Here is a 22,797-nt window from a genome sequence, read left to right as displayed (position 1 = left end):
AATAAAGAAAGGCGACGGAGAAATGGTGGTCACTTTCTAAAAAGCAAACGGAGATATCAAGAAAATTTTCGATAGTACTCTTGCAGAGGATCTTTCAAGATGTGGCCGCGAGTTCGCAGCCATTGGCCCTATTTTTTACTTCACTTCAGCCAAAACACCGTCGCCTCCGGATCGTGGTAAGGCTCAAGAAGGATAGAATACAAAGTAGCCATGACGGTCTCCAGTAAGCAATTCAGCCCACTGGTTTCCTTGCAGCATTAGAGGTAAGGAGCAATGTTTACTAACATAAATCACGAACAATCCTGACGGAAATAATTTTCAGCAGCGATCGCTTGGCAAGATTGGTAGTTATTTCTTTCAAAAGACGCCGTGCTACCATACTTCCTCGGGGCCAGAAATACTACTATGCGCTCGTGTCGATTGTGGATGTTACTGAATTCATGTCTTGGTAAAGTTCAGTACGCAATCAGAATTTTTGTGCGTAGCCAGATATTCAATCACGCACGAAAAATGTGTTCTTTTTTTCATTTCTTGCATATTATACGCGTGCTATTAAAAATACAGCGCTTCATGTGTTTTTCGTGGTCGTGAGTAAAGTGCATAGTGAGTTGCATATACAAGGTATTTTCACCATGTTAGATTGGTATTCGATAAAATACGAAAGACTTTATTGTGAACTGCGTAGTGCTGTCAGTACGCTTAACATGAACTCCGAATTGTTCTCCCTGCACTGATATGACAGACCCTGAGCGCTGAGTCCGAGACCATGCTGCATGGTGGGTTTGCAGCAAACATACCACGTAGCATGATCTCGGACTCAGCGCCCAGCGCTCGAAGGCATGTCAGTGGAAGACATCAGCTGGGGCGTTCTTGTTAACCGTCCTGACAGCAGTACAGGGCCTGCAAAGAGTATGCCTTTCAAGCCTTGCATCGTGAGATTTACTTTCTTTTCCCCTGTCACCTGAGTGCCGCTACTGCGGGAGCGATAATTTTTTTTATTTTTTTATGAACGGGATGGACACTGAAGTATGGGATGCGTAAAAAAGGGGTAGCTAGTCCCATTCTTTGTGAACAGCGGTCTTGATTCTCTTCAGGAGCTCTGAATTCATATCCAAGGTGACAAGGGGAGACTCGTCTCTTTTTGTATTCATTTGTTTACCCGTCCCTCGATGGCAAGAATAAACTACACATCGACAGAAAACGTAGCCTCATGCTCGAGCTGACCGAGACATTTTCTGGATTTGGATCCAGATAATTCCTTATATAGCAGTATTATCCACGGTGCAGCGTAAGAGGCAGTGTCTTGCTGGACGTTGAACTGCCCGTTTGGGGGCACTTGAATTCTGGTAGGGGTTCGTGCTTCGCTTGTAACGTTTAAAGGCGGCGGCTCTTTCAAGGTCGTATTACCTCTGGGCAGCCCCGCTGGTTTTTGCCGTCAGCATTTTGAAGCATCCTGAGCATGTTGTGGGCTTGGAGAAAATAATAGCGAAAATGGCTCCTCTACTCATGGCAAGATAGTACGTCGCTGCAACGGCAGGCATGGTATTAGACGACTGAAAATCAGGCTGCGGATCAGCTTTAAAATTTACGGGCCTGACTTGTGCCCCACACGGAACAAAAATGAACAGGATCGAACTTCAGGCTTGGTTTCGGTGTTTTCTTCGGCCGCTTGAGGGAGTATTTTTAAACTTCGCAGAAAACTTGTCAACACGGAGCAATCACGCAAGATTTTTCGCTCAAGGCGGAGTCCTCTTCTTGCACTGAACCTGCACTGACGTAGGTCTCACGATTTCTAAGCATCGCCGCCCCACTCATTAGGTGCAAGCGCCTACTGTGTACGAGGTGACGACGTCCAATTGTCTAATGTTTGTTCGATTAGAGATTATTGCTGCTCCCAGCTCGGACTTTTGTTCACAACATTTCCAAAAAAAAAACCGACTCCTTTGGGGGCTTCCCTGAAGGTGCTGGACATGTTCTTAACGATTCCGTGCCGCCAACATTGGACGGAACAGAGCTACCGAAAAAACGGCCATGAGAGCACCTTGTCACTGCACTATGGAGCTCAAAGCGCTGCGCACGATTATTAAGTTTTCTTTTTTTTTTGCTGACCGTAAAGTTTAGCGTTATGTTTCTGTAAACTGGAAGACTCATTTAAGGCACAGTAATCTAGTCAAAATACGTATATTCCAAATTTTTTTGTCATGCGATTTTCCAACGGGATATGTCGAATAATTTTTCAAATTTTTTACCGAGGGTCCAAAATTTTTGAAACAGGTTCTTTCTTCGTATAAAAAATATATTGTTTTTCTATTCGCATCGTTAAAAATGAAAATTCATTAGCTAAGCTATGATTGCTGCAATATATTAAAATGTTTAAATTAGTTGCCGAAAAACCTTTATACTTGCCGTCCTGATTTTGCCTTTCCAACGATAAGGAAGTAGTTATAATATTGGCGATTACTATAGTAAATACCATCAAAATAAATGACAAAATACATTGGATATTTGTTTCTTTCAACTACTTGACATCTCTTTGACTGCACACTGACCTACTAAATACGTTTGCATAAAACGTTCCACCAAAGCCGTCCACGGCTAATGCCTCCGAGCGCGCCGACCATCCTGAAGAGTCGTTCTCTTTGCTGCCGGTGTTAGCCGTGAATGAGTGCCGCAACATTTATTCACGTTAGCAAACCGGAAAGAAAAGCGCTGTGAGACTACATCATGCGTTGCCAATAAAAATTATTATGTTCCTTAGTTCTCTGTTTTTCTTAGCCACTCTACACAAATCACCCATTTTCATTTCGAACACGCGTTCTCCAGTGAGCCGCTCCCATTCACAGTCCTTGGACGCATTCCGTTCGCCCGTCGCTGACGCTGCCTCCGCCGCGGTGACTGATACCCACTGTCCCCATACGAAGGTGAAGTGAGCGCGCAAAGATAGCGCTGCCGCCTTCAAAGGCAACGCCGCATTATCGAAGGCCCCGGTGCGGAGTCCCCAAAGACGTGCTAGCGACTGATTGCCTCTACCTGTGAGCGACCTCCATTTGGGCCACTCTGCTCGCTAACTTACCATAACAGAAATAGGGATGCAAACGATGCTGAAATCGGTCATTGCTCTGCCGGCTTGTAAAAACGTGAGCAAGAAATCAAGCCAGTGAAACCGTAGAGGGAGGCTTCCATAACAAGGCACTGCAAGAGCGCCGCAGAAGGAATTGCTATGCAACTGCAGTGGTGATCCATGCCATCAGTACACACTGGATACAAGAAAAGTGAGTTTCTAGGAAGTAGGTAAACTGTAAAACAGGAGGTAAGAGTAAAGATTTCTTTTCTGGGCCGTTTTCAAGAGCACACTTGCGGAGGTTTTCGGCCGTCCCGCCGTGCGGAAACTGCGCGCTGAGCAAAGCCTGCGTGTTCAAGCTCAGCACAAGGACGAGACTTTCACGAGCTACATTGAAGATGTAGTTGACCTATGCAAGCGTGTTGATCCGGCTATGTCCGAAGCTGACAAGATTAAGCACGTCCTGAAAGGCATTGACGACGACGCTTTTCAGATGTTGTTGGCGAAGAGCCCCACCACCGTCGCCTCGGTGTATACCCTGTGCCAAGGTTTTGACGAGTTGCGCAAGCAACGTCTTTGCGCTCGTCGCCCTCCCCCGCCTGCCGACTCCATCTCCGGCCTGGGCATCAACCACGACTTGCTAGCCACAATCAAAGACTTCGTGCGGGAAGAGGTCGCCCGGCAGCTATCGCTCATCTCTAACCCCCACCCGTCACCGCCCGTCCTCAGTCCTGAGATCCAGAATGCCATTACGCAGGAGGTCGCCGATGCACTTCCTAGTCTTCGGCAACCGGCACCTGTGGATTTAGTGGATTTCGCAACGGAATAGCCCTTCCCTGGAAGCAAAAACACAGATATCAGTGAGAAATGCCTGTCCCAATAGAAAAACCGCCTGCAAAGGACTGAATTGCTGGAAACCTACAACGCTGTCATCAAGCAGTATTGCATGGAAGACATAGCTGAGCCAGTAGTACAAAAAGAAGAGCAGGGAAAGCTTCTACTAAATGCTTCATCTACTAAATGCTTCACCAGCAGGGGTTTCCAGAAACGAGCGATGTGAAGGCACTTCGACTGTTTTCTGTTGCTACATCGTGTGGGCATAAGTTAAAGCCATTGAACCAAAACCTAGAGAGTGGATCGAATTTGGCAGCATACCTTATCCCACTGCTACTGAATTTCAGAAGCAACAGAAATACATTGGTGGAAGGTATTGAAACGCCATGCTTACAAATAGAGATAAGAGAGAACGACAAGGATGCATTGCGCTTTCTCTGACACCACAAGAAAGCAGGTTCCAGAGAACCAGCAGGCAAAGTACAGACTGCGAATGAAGCGAGTTCCTTTCACAACCACAACGAGTCCTTTCTTGTTGACAGCAACTCTTAAGTATCATTTCAAGAAAGTAGAAGAGTATCCGGACTCATAACCACAGCTGGCGCATTCCTTGTATGTGGGTGACCTCTTAACTGGAGCAGATAACGAAGACAGAGCATTGAAGATCTATGAAGAAGCTAGGACCGTCTTCAGCGCGGCCTCTATGACACTGCACAAGTGGGCTTCCAATAACCAGACAAAGACCGAATGGTTTCCGACGGACGATTGTCGAGCAAGACACTTAGGAACCTCCCAGTGATCCTTAAAGTGTTAGGACTGACATGGAATCCCAGCACAGAAAGCTTCACCTTCACCCCAAAGTCCAGCAGCCTACCTGAGCCAAGACCAAGTACAAAAAGGCTGCTCTGAACACTACAGCAAAACTACATGACCCACTTGGATGGATAGTGCCGTTCACGGTCCGGGCAAAGGCTTTAATCCAAGAGCTGTAGCAGAGAAATGTGGAATGGGATGCCAACCTACCTCAGGATCCAGACACGAAATGGATGCGGTGGTGCGAGGAACTAAATAAATTGAAAAGATTTCAAGTGCAACTCTGCTACGAATCAGGCATAGACAAACACGCCATCAAAACAGTCCTGCGCGTATTTGCTGACACCAGCCCAGTGGCATACGGGGCAGTGGCCTACATCTGCGTAGCAGATGCGGATAGGATTACAAGTTCGAGCATCCAGGTTAGCAAATCGAACAAATCCACAAAAGTAAGAGCGAACCACCTCAAGTGACACCTTTTTCGATTGACTTTGTAATAGCATTGCTTTTGATCACGAGAGAGCCCTCTAAATTGAAACTATTTGTGAGAAATCGCGTAACGAAAATGCAGCGTCTCACCGACACCTCACAGCGGAAACATTTTCCTGGATCCCAGATGCCGGCGGATCTCATTCTCAGAGGAGTTGCACCTTTCAGCTTGTTGAGAGTACCACCTGGTGGAAAGGAACGGCACGGATGAAAGTGATTGAAAAAACGGGTCCATGCTTCTCGCTACCATGAAATATTCCGACAATGGAGTAAGAAGAAAACTGTGGAAGTCCTTTATACAACTCCGAGCGCCCGAGAATTTTTCCGAGCGCACGAGAATGAAACGAGGACTGAAAGAAGACACACACCTCGTTTCAGTCCTCGTTTAATTCTCGTGCGGTCGGAAAAATTTTTGAGATGTGTAACCAGTTCGTCCTGTAACCAGTGTGACCAGAGATGTAACCCAATGTAACCAGTGTAACCTGTAACCAGAGATGTGTAACCAGTTCGTCCGCCAGTTCGTGCTGAGCAAATTCCTATATACAACAATGCAACAAGAATCTTCTGAGTTACAGCTTGGATATTACGATACGTCAACAAGCTATATCTGAGCACTAAGGAAGGATCACTGACGGCAGTTAAACTGGATGACGCCGAGAAGTACTGGAAGGGCAAGCTCAGCGAGAAAAGCCGGAGAGGGAAATTCAATGTGCGAAAATAAGGAGATGACTTTCCAGCAGACTCGCCGCTGACGGATACTCCAGGTTTGTTGAAAACGACAGTATTCTCCATATAAGCGGCAGACTTCAACAGAGTGGCAAGCCGTACAATGATCGCCATCCAATTGCACTGGCGAGGCGACATCACCTGGCAGAATTGCTCGTACCTCAAGCACATCACCTAGTGCTACACGGGGGAGTACGGGACCCTATGACACAGGTAAGAGAGAAGTACCATGTTGTACGAGCACGAGACCCGGCCTCGGCCTTTAAAGCCGCGTTACTCTTGAGCATGTTTTTTTTTTCGCTCACACCGCCATATGCGAATCGAAGGGGAAGAGAGTGCGAGCGGCGCCTCTCCTCCCCGCCAATTCCCGTGCAGAAAGTTAGGTCTCGGGAAGCGAGTTGAATACCCGAGTAAGGTTCGTTAATTAAGACTTCATTTCGCTCGGCGGTCGTCGCCAATTGACCGCAGCAACTCGAATCCTCTTCGCGGCTCGCCATAGTGAACGCGATTTAATGAACCATTTGGTAATTTCAGCCTATCAGTGTAAAGAACGGCTCAACAGTATTTCGATAACTCTATAGCAAAACCCAATTACCACCGACAACAGTCTATCGCACGGCACATGGCTCTACAAGAATCTGTCGTGCGACAGATTCTTGTCGACAGGCTGTTGTGCCTCGCGACAGATCTCTCGATAGCCAGTTTTGTCGCATGAAAATAGCCGTGTAGAAGTCTATCGCACGACAGAACCCGCGACAGGCAACTCTTTCAGGCCCGCAGGCCCTGTCGCGCGGCACGACTCTCTCTGTCCCACGCAGTACCTGGGACAGAAACCTGAAGCGCGACAATATCCTACGACAGGCACCTTCTTCGCACGACAAAATGCAGGAATTATGACTGTCGTGCCACAGAAACCAATTCAAACACCTTTGTCTCGCGAAAGAACCCACGGCACGAGGCCCTCTCGCACGAGACAACGCGCGATAAGAAAGCTTGTCTCGCGACCAAAAAATTTGTCGCGCGACAGATGCGCGACAGAGAATTCTTTCACGCGTTTTGAAAGGGCAGGTCCAGAGAGGCCCCGACTTGGCGTGGTGAGGGGATGCCGGGCATGATAGGAGGATATGGGTAAGGGTGGCCTCAGGGTGGGAGCACAGGATGCTCATGCTGACATTGCGGAATGCAAGCAAAACAGAGACAGAGAAAGAAGGCAACAGGGCAAGGCGCTCGTCCTGTTCTGTTTGTGCCCCCATTGTCAACATGAGCAGCTTCCAACTAGCCCAACTTACCATTCTGCCTAAGCGCAAGATGCATATGAGGGGAGGGGGGGGGGGGGGAGAAGGTACTGCCATAATTTCAGAAAGATCGGCTTGTGTATGCAGCGTGCGCGTCTGCAGGCGACGCCAGATTGTCTATTTTCTGGCAGTAAGGCATGGATGGGGTGGCGGGTAGATTAGGTGCTCAGCACGGTAGTTTACGATGAGCTCAGCAAACGAATGCATCAGCTGCTTCGAGGAATTGCCAACGAGGTGCGCCTGTGCGCGGTTTCTAGATCATCGGGCTAAGCAGTTGGTGGCCTCGTTGCAGGGATTTCCCAAGTGCGCAGGCGCCGAGATGAGCTCAGTGTGCTGGGGGAGGTTGGAGTGGTCATGTGCAGCAGGCTTTGTGCAAGGGGATGAACCCTGCCCCTGGTAAAGTCCAGCAAACGGTTGTACCAGGGTTTAGTTTCCATTCTCTTCCCTCGGCCCATGTACCACTTTTTGAATTTTGTTCAATCGGGATACGACATACTAGGAAAGTACGTAAAATTCCCCTCTCGCCATGTGACAAGACATCTATAGGTTACATAGCGAGACATTGCCTGTTATAAATTGGTTAGAAAAAAGGGCAGTTTATTGCCTATAGTAAATAGCCGCCTTTGTGATGTTCCAGAAATTATTGAGCATTGTTTCATTGATTGCAAAAATGCAATGCTCATATGGTATATCTTGAAGCAAATATTAAAAAAAAACACTTTAATTTGACACCGCACTGCACTGCGATCTTTGTATGAATTCTGAGACATGTTTTTGTTTTTTTGTTGGAGTACGCATGCTCGGGAAAACACGCCTGATTGAAGGACTGTGAATCTGTTCTTGCAATAGACCACTTCAGCAGAATGATTGTGCATCTAAAGCTATGCCCAGACATAAATTGAACCTGAGTGCTAACCACTCGTAGTGCTGTACGCTCATTGCCCTTTTTGTAGTGAATTGTTGCTCAGGTGTGCAGCATTATGTTTTAGTAGTGACCTGCCCTGAGTTGAGTCTTTTTTCGTGCTTGGTTCTTTGTATGTGGCGTACTATGCATTGTGTTGATCTGTGATTGTTTTTTTTCGTGGTTTCTACATAGTTCAGGTATATAGAACATTGCATCACTGTTATAAACACCGTATAAAAAAAAGCGGCCATAGCCTCGTGTGCCGCGACATGACCTTTCAAGCTTATCTGTTTACACCGCTGCGGGTTCGACTTTCATTGTTGATCTTGTGTTTTTTTTTTACCTAGTGCCGTCGTTATACCTAGGCATCGGCATAAGATCTTAAGATCAAAAGATGGCAAGATTCTTCCTGGGTGTCGGTGAGCGTATGAGTATTTTTGCACTAAGAATTAACAGCTTTTAAGCAGCACTCCGATGATTTCTCCTGTGCGGGGTCCACTTGCAGGGCCTGAATGTTTTGGAGAAACGGGAGGTTACATCATCTAGGTCTGGACCACCACATTGAAGTAACGGATTGCATGAATGCTCCTCATCGCTTTTTTGCAATATATACACACCGAACTTGCATTTAGGTCAACATTTCGGTATGGGCTAGTCGTTGGCTCATCTTAAGGAAAGTATATGTAGCGCAAAAAACAGGGACAGCAGAGAAGACACAATCAACAGGACTTGCGCTGACCAGCGCCAGTCCTGTTGTTTGTGTCTTCTCTGCTGTCCCTGTGTTTTGCGCTGCATATACTTTCCTTAAGATGGCATTTAGAATCCTATTATGCGCTTCGTTACTTTGCCTTCTGTATCGTATCCAGGGACCCCGACCAGTTCACAAAGCTCACTTTCAAACATTTACCTCAAGGTGAAGCATCCTCTGCGGCGAATTGTCCAAGAGAGTAGATGGAGCTTGGCTGTATCAAATTTTTATGGCTTCTTTCGTTCGCCCATTGCTTGCGGATGCGATCCTGCTGTCGCTAAGCAGCGAAGAAGCTCTAGCCCGCTGTTTGCTATGCTGACGTTTGTGGCACCGTGCGCGATTGCCTTAGGCTCTCTTCTCTTCTCCGAATTTCTATTCTTCTATCGACGTGCGCCCATCGTTTTTTTTTTATTCTGGTTCCATCCTGTTGTTTTGTCTGTTGTTTCTGTCAGTAATACTTGCGTGACTGCCTCCAGAGGCACTCAGCGGAGCATTGATCGATTTTCTCTGATAGCTGCTGTGCTGCAGACTGATGGAGACATGAAGTTAGGTGCGCTCCTAAAACAGATTGATGGCAGGTGACACCGTGCCATTTACATTTCAGTGCGTCGGTGGTATAGCCCACTTCGTACAAAAAGCAATTACTTTCTATATTTGTGAGTCCTCCGCCTCCCTGCAGTCATAAAAAATCTCGGCGGTTCGGGAGCCCGAAAATTACCTCCTGCGGTTGCGTTTTCTCGAGGACACACAAGAAAAAATGCCTCTCCTAGATACGAGCCAACATCCACATTCATCCTCAAGAAAACCACCCATACCCACAACGGAAAAGCAAGCAAGGAATAAGATACAAAGAGGCAAGGAGCGGTGATCACCGTAAAAGTAAAATTTGCACCCAGTACTGCTAACGCCAATTTCTCGTGTCAGACAACGTGAACTTCAGTGCACTTCTTTTATATTCACTAAATAATGTTTAAAACTTTAGTACAGCCTCCAGAAAATCGTCCATTCCAATCAAACTGTGGCACATAGCGGCAAATAGGAGATAATTTATTATAAGGGATGAAAAAGCAATTAAAAGTGCTCCCGTGATGAGTTTCCGGGGCAATTTTTGCTCTTTATTGCCATCTCATATCATCATGCCGGTACAAAATAGCTGCACTCGCAGTGTATTTCTGCTGCGTTTACGAACATGTAAAAGCGTAGTTCCAGATGTTTCTCGTTATTCCAAACTACGAGTTAGCAGCATGCAAATACTTTGCAGTTTCCCATCGGTAGGTGTTCCTGTTAGGTGGTATTCTCGGGTACTTTTCGCCAAAATTGTCGTTTGAAAGACTCCAAGACGCGCTGGAAGGAGAAATGGGAGGCTCAAGTGAGTGCCGTTGATAAAACAAAACTGCTGTGGGCCGGAGTCTGAGCTGGACGCCCACATGAGCCTATAGAGCTGCGCACCTACCATAAACTCTGTATTTATGGCAGATTTGTAGGGATATGGAGGGTCGCAAGGGTAGAAATTGACTGTGAGGGTGAGGCGAAGATGTGGGCGCTTAATCGCTTCCTGCTGTGACAGTGCGCTGCGCGTCGGCGGAAGGCCCGTACCTTCGGGCGACATCTTCCCTTGTTGAATATATGCGTTTTGTTCCTACCGAATCTAGATGTGTCACTGTGCTTCGCCGTCCTGTCTATACCGGGGTAGTATGTGGGGTCGTCACTCTGCATTACAACAAAACAAAAGACAACTCCAAAACTAGGAACATAACGTTGAAGCCGTGGTTGTCTTCCAATCTTCATCCCGCCGTTTTCTTCTGCTTCAAACCTTTTCAACAAGAGCTGCTATATCTGTTTGCGTAGTTCGACATCCGTCGATAAGCAAAGCTGTATGTATAGAGAGCGGATTTCTTTATAAACAAGATAGAAGTCATCTCTTCGCGATGATTGTCACTATATTTAGTTTCTTATGCTTTTTTGCCGCATGCTACATGCCTCTAAAAGCCAACGTTGCTGACAGTCTTTTCACATCGAGGTCTGTTGTAACCCGTCGAAGGAGAATTAACGCCCCGGAATTAAGACGGTCGCACAATCCCCATACGCAGTCATGGTGAGCCGTGTATTCCTGCTGGTTCTGCTGAGACTAGCTGTGGCCAGCGACCTGCACGTGGTCAGGCAGACTACCGGGGGCCCTGTGCGTGGCACGATCCTGCACGCGCTCGGACGAAGCATCGAGCAGTACAAGGGCATCCCTTTCGCTGAGCCGCCTGTCAGCGAGCTTCGCTTCCGGCCCCCGCGGCCAAAAGAGACCTGGACGGGCACTCTCGATGCCACCGCCTCTACCGAAGCCACGGGCTGCCCCCAGGTAGGCGCCTACCAGCTACCAGACCACTTGCAAGTGCGACTAGGAGCTGCTCTGTGTAGCATTTCTTCTCAGCGAGCAGGCAGAGGTCAAGGACAAGAAAATGAAGAAATACATTCTTTAACTAATTCCAGCAGTTCTTCTTGCAAAAACCTGTGCACGAATTTGTGTAACAAAGAATGGCGGCGGTGTGCTTGTACGAAGAGAATCATTTTGACTGAAGGTATCCTAATTCGTCTTGTGATAAAACAATTCATTGACGAAGGCAGGCGGCGGGGAGTGGTTAGTCGTTCCGACAACTCAATCGTATCCTTCATGCGACTACGCTGGTCCTTTCTGGAAATTGATGCAGTTATATCAGTAAAATAATGATGACTTAACATATCGATGTCTTGGAAATGACCATAAGAAAACTTATACCTGGGCAGCCCGTACAGAACCTTGCTTCGAGTATTGAAGTAGAGGTCGACTGACTTACTACGCGCAGCCCTGAAGGCTAAAAAAACACCCATTAGAACTTACTCCTGCACCTACACCCCATACTACCCAATTTCCCAAATGCTACTGAGAGCCTTCCCCTTTCCTTTTAATAAACGTTTCATTCATTCGTTAAATATATCTGTTGTGTAATCGTCGCGGCTAGAGCGATAGTGGCGGCGCGACGATCGCGAGAGCTGGCTATAAGATAAGCTGCGCTGCTCGGCCACCGGGCATTTCACTACGAGCTGTGATGGAATAAACCACGTTCGGTTTTACACCCACCTGGCCTTCGTCTGCTGTCCCCGACAAAACACGACACTTTGCGACGAGGATGGGACTCTGACCAGTTCTACAGCAAGCTGACATGGCAACGGATGGTTCGGCAGCGGCGGGAGCAGTGACGCAACTCGTGGGTCGACTGGAACACATCGAGCCCTTCGACGAGTCTACGAGCGACTGGCCGTCGTACGAGGAACGCTTAACGTCGTTTCTTCTCGTCAACCGTATCCCCGAGGACGACAAGGTACACGCTTTTTTGAGTCTTGCAGGCCCAAAGACGTACAGTGTCCTCAAGTCATTGACAGCGCCGGAATTGCCGTTAGCTAAAAGTTTCGACGTGCTAAAGAAACTTCTAGGCGACCACTCGTCACCGAAGCTGTCGGTAATTAGTGAACGCGCGAAATTTCACAGGAGAGCGCAACTCGAGACTGAATCGATTTCGGAATATGTTGCACAGTTGCGGAAATTGGCACAGACATGTGAATTTGAATCCGCACTTGATCAGTCGCTGCGGCACCGTTTTGTTTGCGGTTTCCGCGGAGAAGACGTACAGCGAGTGTTATTCACGGAGGATAACAAGCTAACCTTTCAAAAAGCCGCGCAACGAGTGCTAGCCATGGAAGCAGCGAAAAAGAGTGTAGCAGAAGCCCATGCCTCCGATACGGGCGTTCCGGACGTTCACAAGGTCAGAGCGGTTGGGGAAAGCGATATGACGCAGCGAAATTGCAATCGCTGCGGGCCGGCGAAGCATGCAAGCCGACTGTGTCCGCACATAGCGGCCACCTGTTTCAAGTGTGATAAGAAAGGACAAATTCAAAGGGTGTGCCAAGCTAACAAGCAGCAAAAGACGAAGGGAGCGCGGCGAAACTCGATGAAGATGTTGGTTCCCGTTCAAGCGTCTGCAAGCATGAAGGAAATTATTTCGCCTGGTCTAGCTCCGATAAAATTTCTGTGCACGTGAAGGGCGGCCCTTGATCATGGAGCTGAATACAGGGGCTACTGTGTCCGTCATGTCTTTATATCAGTTTCGGCAGATGTTTCCCTCAATCAAGGTCATGCCAACGACGGTGAAGCTGCGGACGTTCCAGGGAGCCATAGTCCAGCCTGTTGGAGTCGGTCACGTGGCCGTGCAGTACGGAGAGCAGAGGGCCCAGCTGCCTCTACATTACGAAAGAAAAAGGACTTCCGCTGCTAGGCCGACAATGGTTGCAAGCCATCCGACTCAATTGGAGCAGTATCTTCGAGTTCAACGCTATTTCCAGGTCAGATGGTTCTGCTTGTTCGAGTCAAACTGCCAGACTACGCGCACTTCTAGACAGATACCAGAGATTGTTTAATAACGAATTGGGAACAATTTCAGAAGAAAGAGCAGAGTTGTCGCTAAAAGATGGTAGCGTGCCGAAGTTTCTGAAGGCAAGAAGTCTGCCCTTTGCATTACAACCTGCGGTCGAGGCTGAGTTTAACAAGCTGGAAGGCATGGGAGTCATTTCACCAGTTGCGACGAGCAGCTATGCTACAGCGGTTGTACCAGTAGTAAAGAAGGACGGTGGCATAGGACTATGCGGTGATTACAAGACCTTCCTAAATCCTTGTCTTGAAATTGACCGGTACCCACTGCCGAGAGTCGATGAGTTGTTTGCGGCGCTCGCAGAGGGCCAATAATTTTCTAAGATTGATCTTAACAGAGCCTATCATCAGGTGGTGGTGTCGGAGTCGTCAAGAGAGTACTTGACACTCAATACCCATAAAGGACTTTTTGCGGTAAACAGACTACGGTTCGGGGTTTCATCGGCACCATCCATTTTCCAAAGAATTATGGACACAATGCTGAAAGACCTGAAAGGCGTCAGCTGCTATTTGGATGACGTTCTCATCACTGGAAGGACGGCAGACGAGCATTTTGCAAATCTGTAAGCTGTCCTAAAGCGGTTGACGGAGCGCGGGGTTCGAATAAAGAAAGAAAAGTGTTGGCTATAAGATAAGCCAGCACTGGCTTAAGCGAGAGCTGTCTATAAGATAAGCGGCACGGCTCGGCCACCGGGCATTTCACTACGAGCTGTGATGGAATAAACCACGTTCGGTTTTCTACCCACATAGCCTCAGTCTGCTGTCCCCGACAAAACACGACAATATCTTTAGAAGCGTCTGAAATTCTTCGAAGCCTGAAATACTGCTTCCCGTACTACTAATTAGTTCCCTCTGCCATCCACACATTTTTCCAAGAGACTCTCTCATGCACTCTACGCATCCTGCAAGGCATCGACGGGAATTTAAGAGCCTTTGTCACAGCGGTTTCGATCTTTTAGATAGCCCCAAAACGGGCTCTTTTCAGCTCAGTATTTTTTGGGGGACAGAAAAAAGTGTGCCAAATCCAGGTCAAGACACGCGGCACACTGGGGCAGCGTTCCCAATTTGTGCTTAGCCAGGAACTCCTGGAAGCGCAGATAGGCATGGCTGGGAACATTGTCATGGTGCGTGGAGCACATGGCAGGTATTGGTTATATCTTTTCACGTTCGCACGACCCTATTTCAAAGCAGACTTCCCGTCGAGCAGTTGAATCATTTGGTAGGTTTAGGAAAGTCGTTTGTTGAGTTTAGCACCGAACTTTACTGTGTACCGTTTTTCCAGTGTTGACACCATTACGCGTCGTGACATATGAACGATCATGTGGTTCACGAAGACAATTACACTGATCCTCCCAGAGCTCGGAGCCGACTGCGCTAAACAGCGCTGAGAAGCCTAGTTGCTCTTACTATCACAGCTGGTCGCAACGCGATTAAAAAATTTGCTGCATTACTTTCGAGACACGCGTAGCATTTTAAGGTTCAATATACGCTTTTACTTTTATTGAAGTTAACTCTTTCTTTCACAGCGCAGATGAAAAGGTTGCGGCCGTCCTCATTTTTTTTATTACCGGTGAACAAACTAGGGTAAAAGAGTACACACTTGGGCCTGTTGGTGCATGATATGTGGAGAGAGCGTGAGAGACGAAACGTTTATACACTGATCCCAGGGTGTCGGTAGCCTTCATGACTGGAGTCCCTAGTCCAGGACTCCTGCGTTGGCTGCGGCAGCTTTGGCCCGTTCGACCAGTGAAAGCTGATCTGCGGGTTCCCAGCTGTACAGCGTTACCTCTCACTGATCCGGTGTGGCGTTGTGTGAGACATGGACAGATAGGAAGCCGGGCCTAGTGTATCCGCGGTCGCGACTCAACTCCTCCTGATAGAGCACTGTCGTGGTTCTTTCTAGAATAAGTTTCGCACATATTCATGTCGTAATAACTCAAGGGAAGCGCTGCAACTATGTATATCGATCTTCGTGCTTTCTTCTTCTCGTCTTTTCTACGCGTGTGACTAGAAAAGCAATACTGTAGTTTATGATGCGACATGTCGAACCACTTGCTGGCATGTGGTCAGAAAGTTGCCCCGAGAGGCAATGCAAAAACGAGCGAAAGTTCACTGAAGCCTGGTATCGTATAGCTGAATATCTCGTCATCTGCGATGGTGTTCAGAGGGGCACAGCTCTCACGGTGGTGCTCATTCCTCTAATTGAGACCAAAATTTTTCTTGTTCGGTGTGGCGTTAAACAAAAAAAAGCAATCTGAACTGAGGTCAAAGAAGGGAAGAGAAGTCAGCAAAATAGAGCGCTAGAAAAAGGTGCTTGTTTTATCACCCTAGATATGAATATATCGCCGCGAATCTTTTCAGTATTTGTTCATTCTTCAAAGCTGCCCGCAAGCTGCTTATCAGTTTGTTTTCGATGTAAGACGTAACCAGATTTATCTCGATTGGTCGCATCCGGGCGGAGCCGATTCTACGTTGTCCCAGAATATTGTAGTAGTTTGGCGCGCTTGATCTCGATGGTTCCCTATCAGCTTTAAATTGAGCGCGGCTAAGAGCGGCGGAGATTCTGCTCGACGACCGTAAGTGAAGCCCAAATGAAGAGTTTTGTTTAGAAGCCTATTTCGCTGTCTTCCTCCTCTCTACACAGTACCCACCACTACGTGACCTCTGGTGGAGGTGCTTACGGATGTCCCTGTCGCCCTCACCCCTTGGGAGCCGCCAAAGTAGCTCGAACTGTCTCCAAGAAGCAGATGACAAGAAAGCCGCAGAAACTATCACAACTAAAGATGAAGTGCGAAGCAGCCGTCGCCTCTAGAGGCGTTCACGTAAATCTGGACTACTACAGGACCGCACGCTGCAAAGAAGCCCTCCTCAACGCGATCGACAGCCATGGCTACGACACCATGGTGTCGTAGCTATGGCTGTCGATCGCGTTGAGGAATGCTTCTCTCGGGGGCTGCAGCCCCCATTATTTTGCGCCAGACCCGACAACCGCCACATTCAACGGTTCTCCGGGCGATGATCCGGAAGAATGGCTGGAACAATTTTACCGTGTTGCTGTATTTAATAGTTGGGATAATCAGACTAATGTAAGGCGCGTTTTCTCTCGCCATGGAAAGACCAGCTAGAATTTTCTTCGAAAGCCTGGAAGGTATTCTAGCGACGTGGAAATCGTTCAAGCGGGAGCTCCTGAATATTTTCACAAGCGCCGTCAGGAAAAAAAAGAGCTCAGGTGCTTCTGCAGTCTCGCATCCAGCACCCCAATGAGACAGTTACCGCATGCGTAGAAAACATGAACAGCATTCTTAGACGTGTCGATCCTGACAGCACGCAAGATAAGAAGGGGGAGCTTCTGATGCGTGATGCTAAACAGGCTCTTTTCGTTGGTCTGATCCGCAGCCCACCGAAGACCGTAGCTGAATTCCCCAGCGAAGCAGCCACCATTGAGAAAACGTTTGAAGCAGAAGCCTGCCATTTCCCACGAAAGGTCCAAGTCGCCTCAACAACGTTATCGGATGGCACAGCATTCGAAGGCAACCTGCGTAATGTCATCCCCGAAATTGTTCGGGACAAGGTTGGTCGCCTGCTACCATCTTCCAAACCCGCCTCAACTACCGAACCTTGAAGAAATCGTCCGCCAAGAAGTGCAGCGTGCGCCTGGCTGCCCGACATCGAGCTGCCCTCAAGCTAAAAACCCAGCCTTGACCTACGCCTCCTGCAGTAAGCAATCCTCACCGTCAACGACACACCCTAAGTCCGCCTCTTCAACGTGAACCAGCTATTCCCGAACGACGCCGCACTGCCTTCGCCCGCCCAACCTACGAACGATGCTGAATCCTCAGGAAACACGACGTCTGGAGGGCTTCCGACAACCACCGCTGTGCTTCCTCTGCGGTGAAGCCGGTGTTATCTTCGTGTCTGCCTGTACCACCGTATCGGTCTTCGTGGCATTGCCTTTGATGCACCACGACCATGCTTCGGCCAGCGTCAGCAAGAAATCAACGAATCAACGTGTTGAGGAGAGTATGCGCCGAACCACCCTTCGCGCTCATCATCGCCATTAGCCTGTCGTTTTGCGTCGCCACGCCGCAGGTATGCAGCCGCAGTACAAGGAACACCTCCCAGCCCCTGTAGGGGAAACTGAAGACCGCAACCTGTGCAGGTGAGACATTTCACGACTGAAATGTCAAAAATCCTCCAACGAACATGCCGCTTCAAGACGCCGCCCCCGACACTCCGAGCCCTCACACAGTGGCAACCTCAACCACGACGCGCACCGCCTTCAGAACTACGCGCCACCCAGAAAAGCTGAGACACGCGCTACCCACGATCCACGTACCCGACGAAGCCGTGACCCGATGCCGACGACGACGTGCAACGCAAGAGCCAGAGCATCCGACTTTAAATTGGTTATCGACGGCCGGAAAGTCACCGCTCCAGTCGACACAGGAGCCGATTACTCGATGATGAACAGAAGATTCGCTGCGCATCAGAGGAAAATCAGGACGCTTGGGACGGCCCACAAATTTGCACCGCAGGGGCCACATCATTAAGCTACGGGGTGATGCACAGCGTCAGAGAGTGTCGAGGGCCAAACCTATGCTGCGAGCTTGGTTGTGCTGCAGCAATGTTCCCGCGAAGTGATCTTGGGCATAGACTTCCTTATTGAGCATCAGGCGATCATCGAACTGCAATCCAAGCTAATCACGCTTTCGACAGAAGAGGCCATCACTTCAATGAGAATTCTGGAAGATAACGTTCCCAGTGTCTCCTGGAGGAACAAGTGAGCTTACCACACCGCTAAAGCGTCATCATCACCGTAGGCGTCACGGAAATAAATAACACTGAAGACACTATCGAGGGGAACATGCAATTTCTTCGAGACCGAGGAATCGACATCGCAAGAGGCATCGCACATTTTCACTGTGGCCAAGCTGAAGTACTGCTGACTAACTTCAGTGAAGAATACCGGTATGCTAACAGACCAAGGTCGATTCCTTTCTGCGACGAGATATTGTTAAGATGTGGGTCGGCCCATGACAGCGAAACCCAGTTCTGCGACCAACCGCTGGCCACCATCCGCTTGCCGATAGTTTTCTCCAACATGCTCTCGACCCTGTGCTTTTTCCTCATGCCTCTTCTATGGTGGCACGGCGTCTTTCTCTTTGCCCGTTAGGTCTTTCCACTTGTTGGGGGAGGGGGGGGAGAGAGAGGGGCAGGATGGGAGGGTAAGGAAACGAGCCAAGTGTGCCGAACACACACAAACACAAAAGAAGAGACTCCACAGGGAATGACCGAAGAAAAATTCTAGTCTGGGGAGGCGTCCGACGGTCGTGAGATCCCGAAGCGATGCAGTCACACGAGAGGCGGATCTGAATCCATGGGGACCAGTGCGACCTCCTACATTGGGCGCTCTTCAAGGCGTTAGCCAAGGGCGACAGGAAGGTTTGTCGTCAGTGGCAAGTGGGAATATGCTCAAGGGGCATGATGTCGCCGCACATGAGGGGTGCGCCCCTCAAGCAGCCAGTGTCTGTCGGGAGCTAGAGCACGCAGTGGCTGTTGTCTCCATCTCGATTCTCCTGGCCGCCACCCTCCCGAGCAGCGGACCTCGTGCCAGTGCAGGCACACGTCAGGAACGCCGGGAATGCAGGAACAACCTGCGATGCATGCACATTGCGCAGTCCTCGTTATGGAGTGGTACGCTGTGAGGAAGGCATGGGGCCCGGATTTGGCGCCAGCGCTGCCGACGACACTGCAACCGACAAGCGGAGCCTGGTAGAAAAGTCGAGGTTATTGCGCGCGCCGGAGACATAGCGCTTCATGTGCGACACATGTTCCGGGAAAATGCGGTGCACACCGCGTGGGCGATGCTCGGGCAAACCTTCGAGACTATATGTCACGGAACGAAGCCGGTTAACGGCACGATAAGGGCCATGGTACCGGTGAAAATGTTTGGCGGTGCGGCCAGCAGCGCGGATCGCTCAGCGAACGAGGACCAAATCGCCGGGACGGACAAAGGGAGGTGGTGGAGCGGCCTTAGTGACCGCTCATGAACCGTGAGATTGTTGCGCTGAGCGTCAAGGGGAATGAGACGAAGCTGTTCGCGGAATCTCGGTGGGCTGTAGTAGAGTGCGACCGTCCCAACTGTGCTTCGAGGGGTATGGAAGGCGTTCTGCCATAGACGACGGAGAGCGGCGTCACGTGCGTAGTTTCCTGCACCGCAGTGTTGACGGCGAAAGTCTCAGGAGGAACAAAACGGTCCCAGTTTGTGTGGGACGGAGGGACGCAGGACTCAAGCATATCCGTGAGGGTACGGTTGACCCGCTCTACGAGGCCAGTACACTGCGGATGGCTGACGGACGTGGTGGAATGCGCAAGGCCGAAAGAGCGTAGGGCTCGCTCAAACTCATGCGACCTGGAGCAGCTGCCACGGTCCGTGATAAGGCGACGGGCCACACCATGGCGTAGCACGAGATGCCGTTCTAGAAACAAGATGGCATGAGCCGACGACGTGTCAGGAACGAACAGTGCTTTGACCTACTTGGGGAAGCAGTCAATCGCTACCCGCACATACCGGTTTCCGGAGCGCGTCTTTGGAAACGGGTACAAATAGTCGAGTCCAACCTTCTCTAAAGGTAAACACGGTGGCATAAAGCCAGCAGAGGTGGCCTAGGAACTCGTAAACGGCTTCCTGTACTGGCACGTCTGGCAGGATGTCACGTGTTGCTAGACGTCCTGCAATACGTTAGGCCACCAAAAGCGCTCCTACACTCGAGGGTAGGTCTTGCCACGGCCAAGGTGAGCCGCGTGGGACCTGCAATATCAGCATTTCCGGCGCCACTGGCAACCACACGGGAGGTCGACCCCAGAACGCTTCACATTGCACATTAGAGTATTTTCCACTCATAGACCCGACGCAGTTTGCGGTGGCAGCGAATTATAGCAGCAGTGTTGGGATCTTGTGCTTTCCCAGTCCTCAGGTCCGTCAAGTATGTCACAGAACAAGGGTGACGAGTAAGGAAATCAGCATCTTCAGGGGCAGAACCGCGTCGATGGACTGTCGTAAAATCGTACCCTTGAAGATGCATTCGCAATCGTTGCATTCAAATGATTAACCCACTACAGCCAAGTGAGAGCGCTGGTCTGCGTGACGATAGTAAAGTGTCGGCCGTAGGTAGGCACGGAACTACTTGATGGCCCAGACGACGGCGAGGCATTCGAGTTCCGAAGAATGCCGGCGGATCTCAATGCCAGGGAGCTGGCGGCTGGCATAAGCAAGGACCTTCTGGTCGCCAGACTCATCTTCCTGCAGGAGGACTGCGTTGAATTCATCTTGGCTGACATCCGCGTGGAGAATGGTTGGGGCCTATTCATCGAAATGGAGCGACGTAGGAGGTTCGGGGAGGACATGTTTGACATCAAGGAACGCGAGCTGTTTGGCCGCTGTCCTGCTCCACGTGGCATTTTCCTTTAACAGGGTATTCAGCGGAGTGCTTCACGTCGCAAAATTTGGAATGCAGGGACGGAAATATGAGGCGAATACAAAGAAAGTTTTCAGCACCTTGATAGTGGTCGGAGCTTCGTAAGTCGTGAGCACCTGCAGCTTCTCCAGATTGGGACGAATGCCATGCCGGTTAAAAACGTGACTCAAGTATACTACTTCCACGAAACCGAAGAAGCATTTTTTTTACTCCATGTGGAGCCCAGCAGAGTCGAGGACAAGTTTTGAGGCGGCGCTGGTGTTCGTCAAACGTAGTCGCGTGGACAATTACGTCGTCTAGATAGACCGACCAACGCCATCGTCCACTTCATAAGGCCCAAAACGCGGTCAATGAGGCGCTGGAAATTGGCCGGAGCACTGTAGAGGCCAAAGGGGATGCGGTTAAACTGGTAGAGGACGTCGGGCGTCAGAAACGCAGTCTTTTCCGTGTCGTCGGGGTACATGGTTACCTGCCAGTTTCCCGAGAACATATCCAAGGTGGAAAAATGGCGGGACCCATTCAGGCGGTCCAGCGCGTCGCCGATGCAAGGCAGCGGATGCACGTCTTGACCAAGTGGAAGAAGTGCTTCGCGACGACATCGACCTGGCGGCAAAGAGCTCTTGGGGGGCACCGGATGTTCTAGTGAGGAAGGAAGATTGTGCACTTCGATTCTGCATTGATTATGGCCACTTGAACAAATTAACAAAGAAGGATGTCTACCGCCTACCCCGCGTCGACGACACACAGGACCGGCTCTCCTAAGCCAGGTAATTAGCAAAGACTGCATTGATCGCTCCGAAAGGCCTCTTCAAGTTCAAACAGATACCATTTCGTCTCTGTTCCGCACCAGCGACGCTTAGTGAGCAAACAAATTCAGGGGGGCACTTTGTTGACCTAAAGTGCGGTGAGGCAAAAGCCTCAAGCGTGGTGTTGCTGCTTGTGTCACTGATGTGTGGTTAAGATAAGCTTCGCCTCTAAGAGTGGAACGTGGCAGCGTCTTGCAACGCTACCAGGGAGCCCACAGAACGCCATCGCCCATTCGGCTGTACGCCTTGATCATCGGTAAATTGGTTTTTAAGGAAAGGAAATGTATCTCTCTCGCATATCTCGGTGGACACCTCAACCTCGCCGTAAGGGATGGGAAGAATATTCAAGTGAACGGAGACACCGTGCTCACTAGGCCCGCCTTTGCTCCTTCCAAACCCTGGAGCTGTGTCTACCGTTAATTGCCGCCTTTGTGATGAACCAGAAACAATTGAGCATTGTTTCATCAGTTGCAAAGATGCAGTACTCTTCTGGGATATCCTGCAACGCACCTTTAAAAAAAAACAATTCATCTGACGCAACATTCTGTTCGCTATCTCACTGCGCTGCCATGTGTTGATGAACCCCTGGGCATGTTCTTTCTGATTGGACTGCCCAGCCTCTGGCATACCCGCATGGTGGACAGACACTGTGAACCTGTTGTGTCTACAAAGGATCACTTCAGACGAATGGTTGTTCATCTAAGAGACGTGTATGACCAGACTGAGTACCAACACCAGAGTGGCACTCACTATTAGTGATGTGCTCTGCATTGCCCCTTTTCTAGTGCATGGTCTTTTCAATATGTATTGTTTAACACTGTTTTCATAATGGCTTGTATATAGTTCATGTACATAGAACATTACATCACTCTAATAAATACCATGTTGAAGAAAAAAAAAAGCTGGGACGGCGAAGTGGTTAGCGTGGTCGTCTCGCACTCCGGAGACCCTCGTTCGATTCACCAACTTGACCAATTTCCTACTCGGCCTTACTTATTTTTTTTATTTTTTACTTGCAGCATCACTATACCATTCCTTTAATTGGTTGCATGGTTACTAGCCAAAGTGCAATTGGCCCCGTTTGAAATTCGAGCACTGTGACGTCACGACCATTTCGACCCATTGAAAGGCGTGACAGTTCTGTCGACAAGTCCTGCTTACAAAGATGAGGCATTAACGGCTTCCGCCTT

The 22,797-nt window shown here is 49.4% G+C and overlaps 1 protein-coding gene across 1 annotated transcript in view; it reads left to right on the top strand.

Moving 5' to 3' along the window:
• Positions 1-10,962: 10,962 nt before the first annotated feature.
• Positions 10,963-22,797, top strand: part of LOC149326470 (acetylcholinesterase-like) — a 51,856-nt gene continuing 40,021 nt past the window's right edge. Inside the window, exon 1 of the mRNA XM_089564588.1 lies at positions 10,963-11,220. Within this exon, the coding sequence (XP_089420714.1) occupies positions 10,963-11,220 (258 nt within the window). The remainder of the gene's footprint in view (positions 11,221-22,797) is intronic.

The sequence above is a fragment of the Amblyomma mixtum genome, chromosome 10 (assembly GCF_055824585.1).
Source record: "Amblyomma mixtum isolate Tamu chromosome 10, ASM5582458v1, whole genome shotgun sequence".
In the NCBI taxonomy this organism is placed as follows: domain Eukaryota; kingdom Metazoa; phylum Arthropoda; class Arachnida; order Ixodida; family Ixodidae; genus Amblyomma; species Amblyomma mixtum.
The sequence above is the reverse complement of the archived record's forward strand: the minus strand, read 5'-3'. Positions and strand labels throughout refer to the sequence as shown.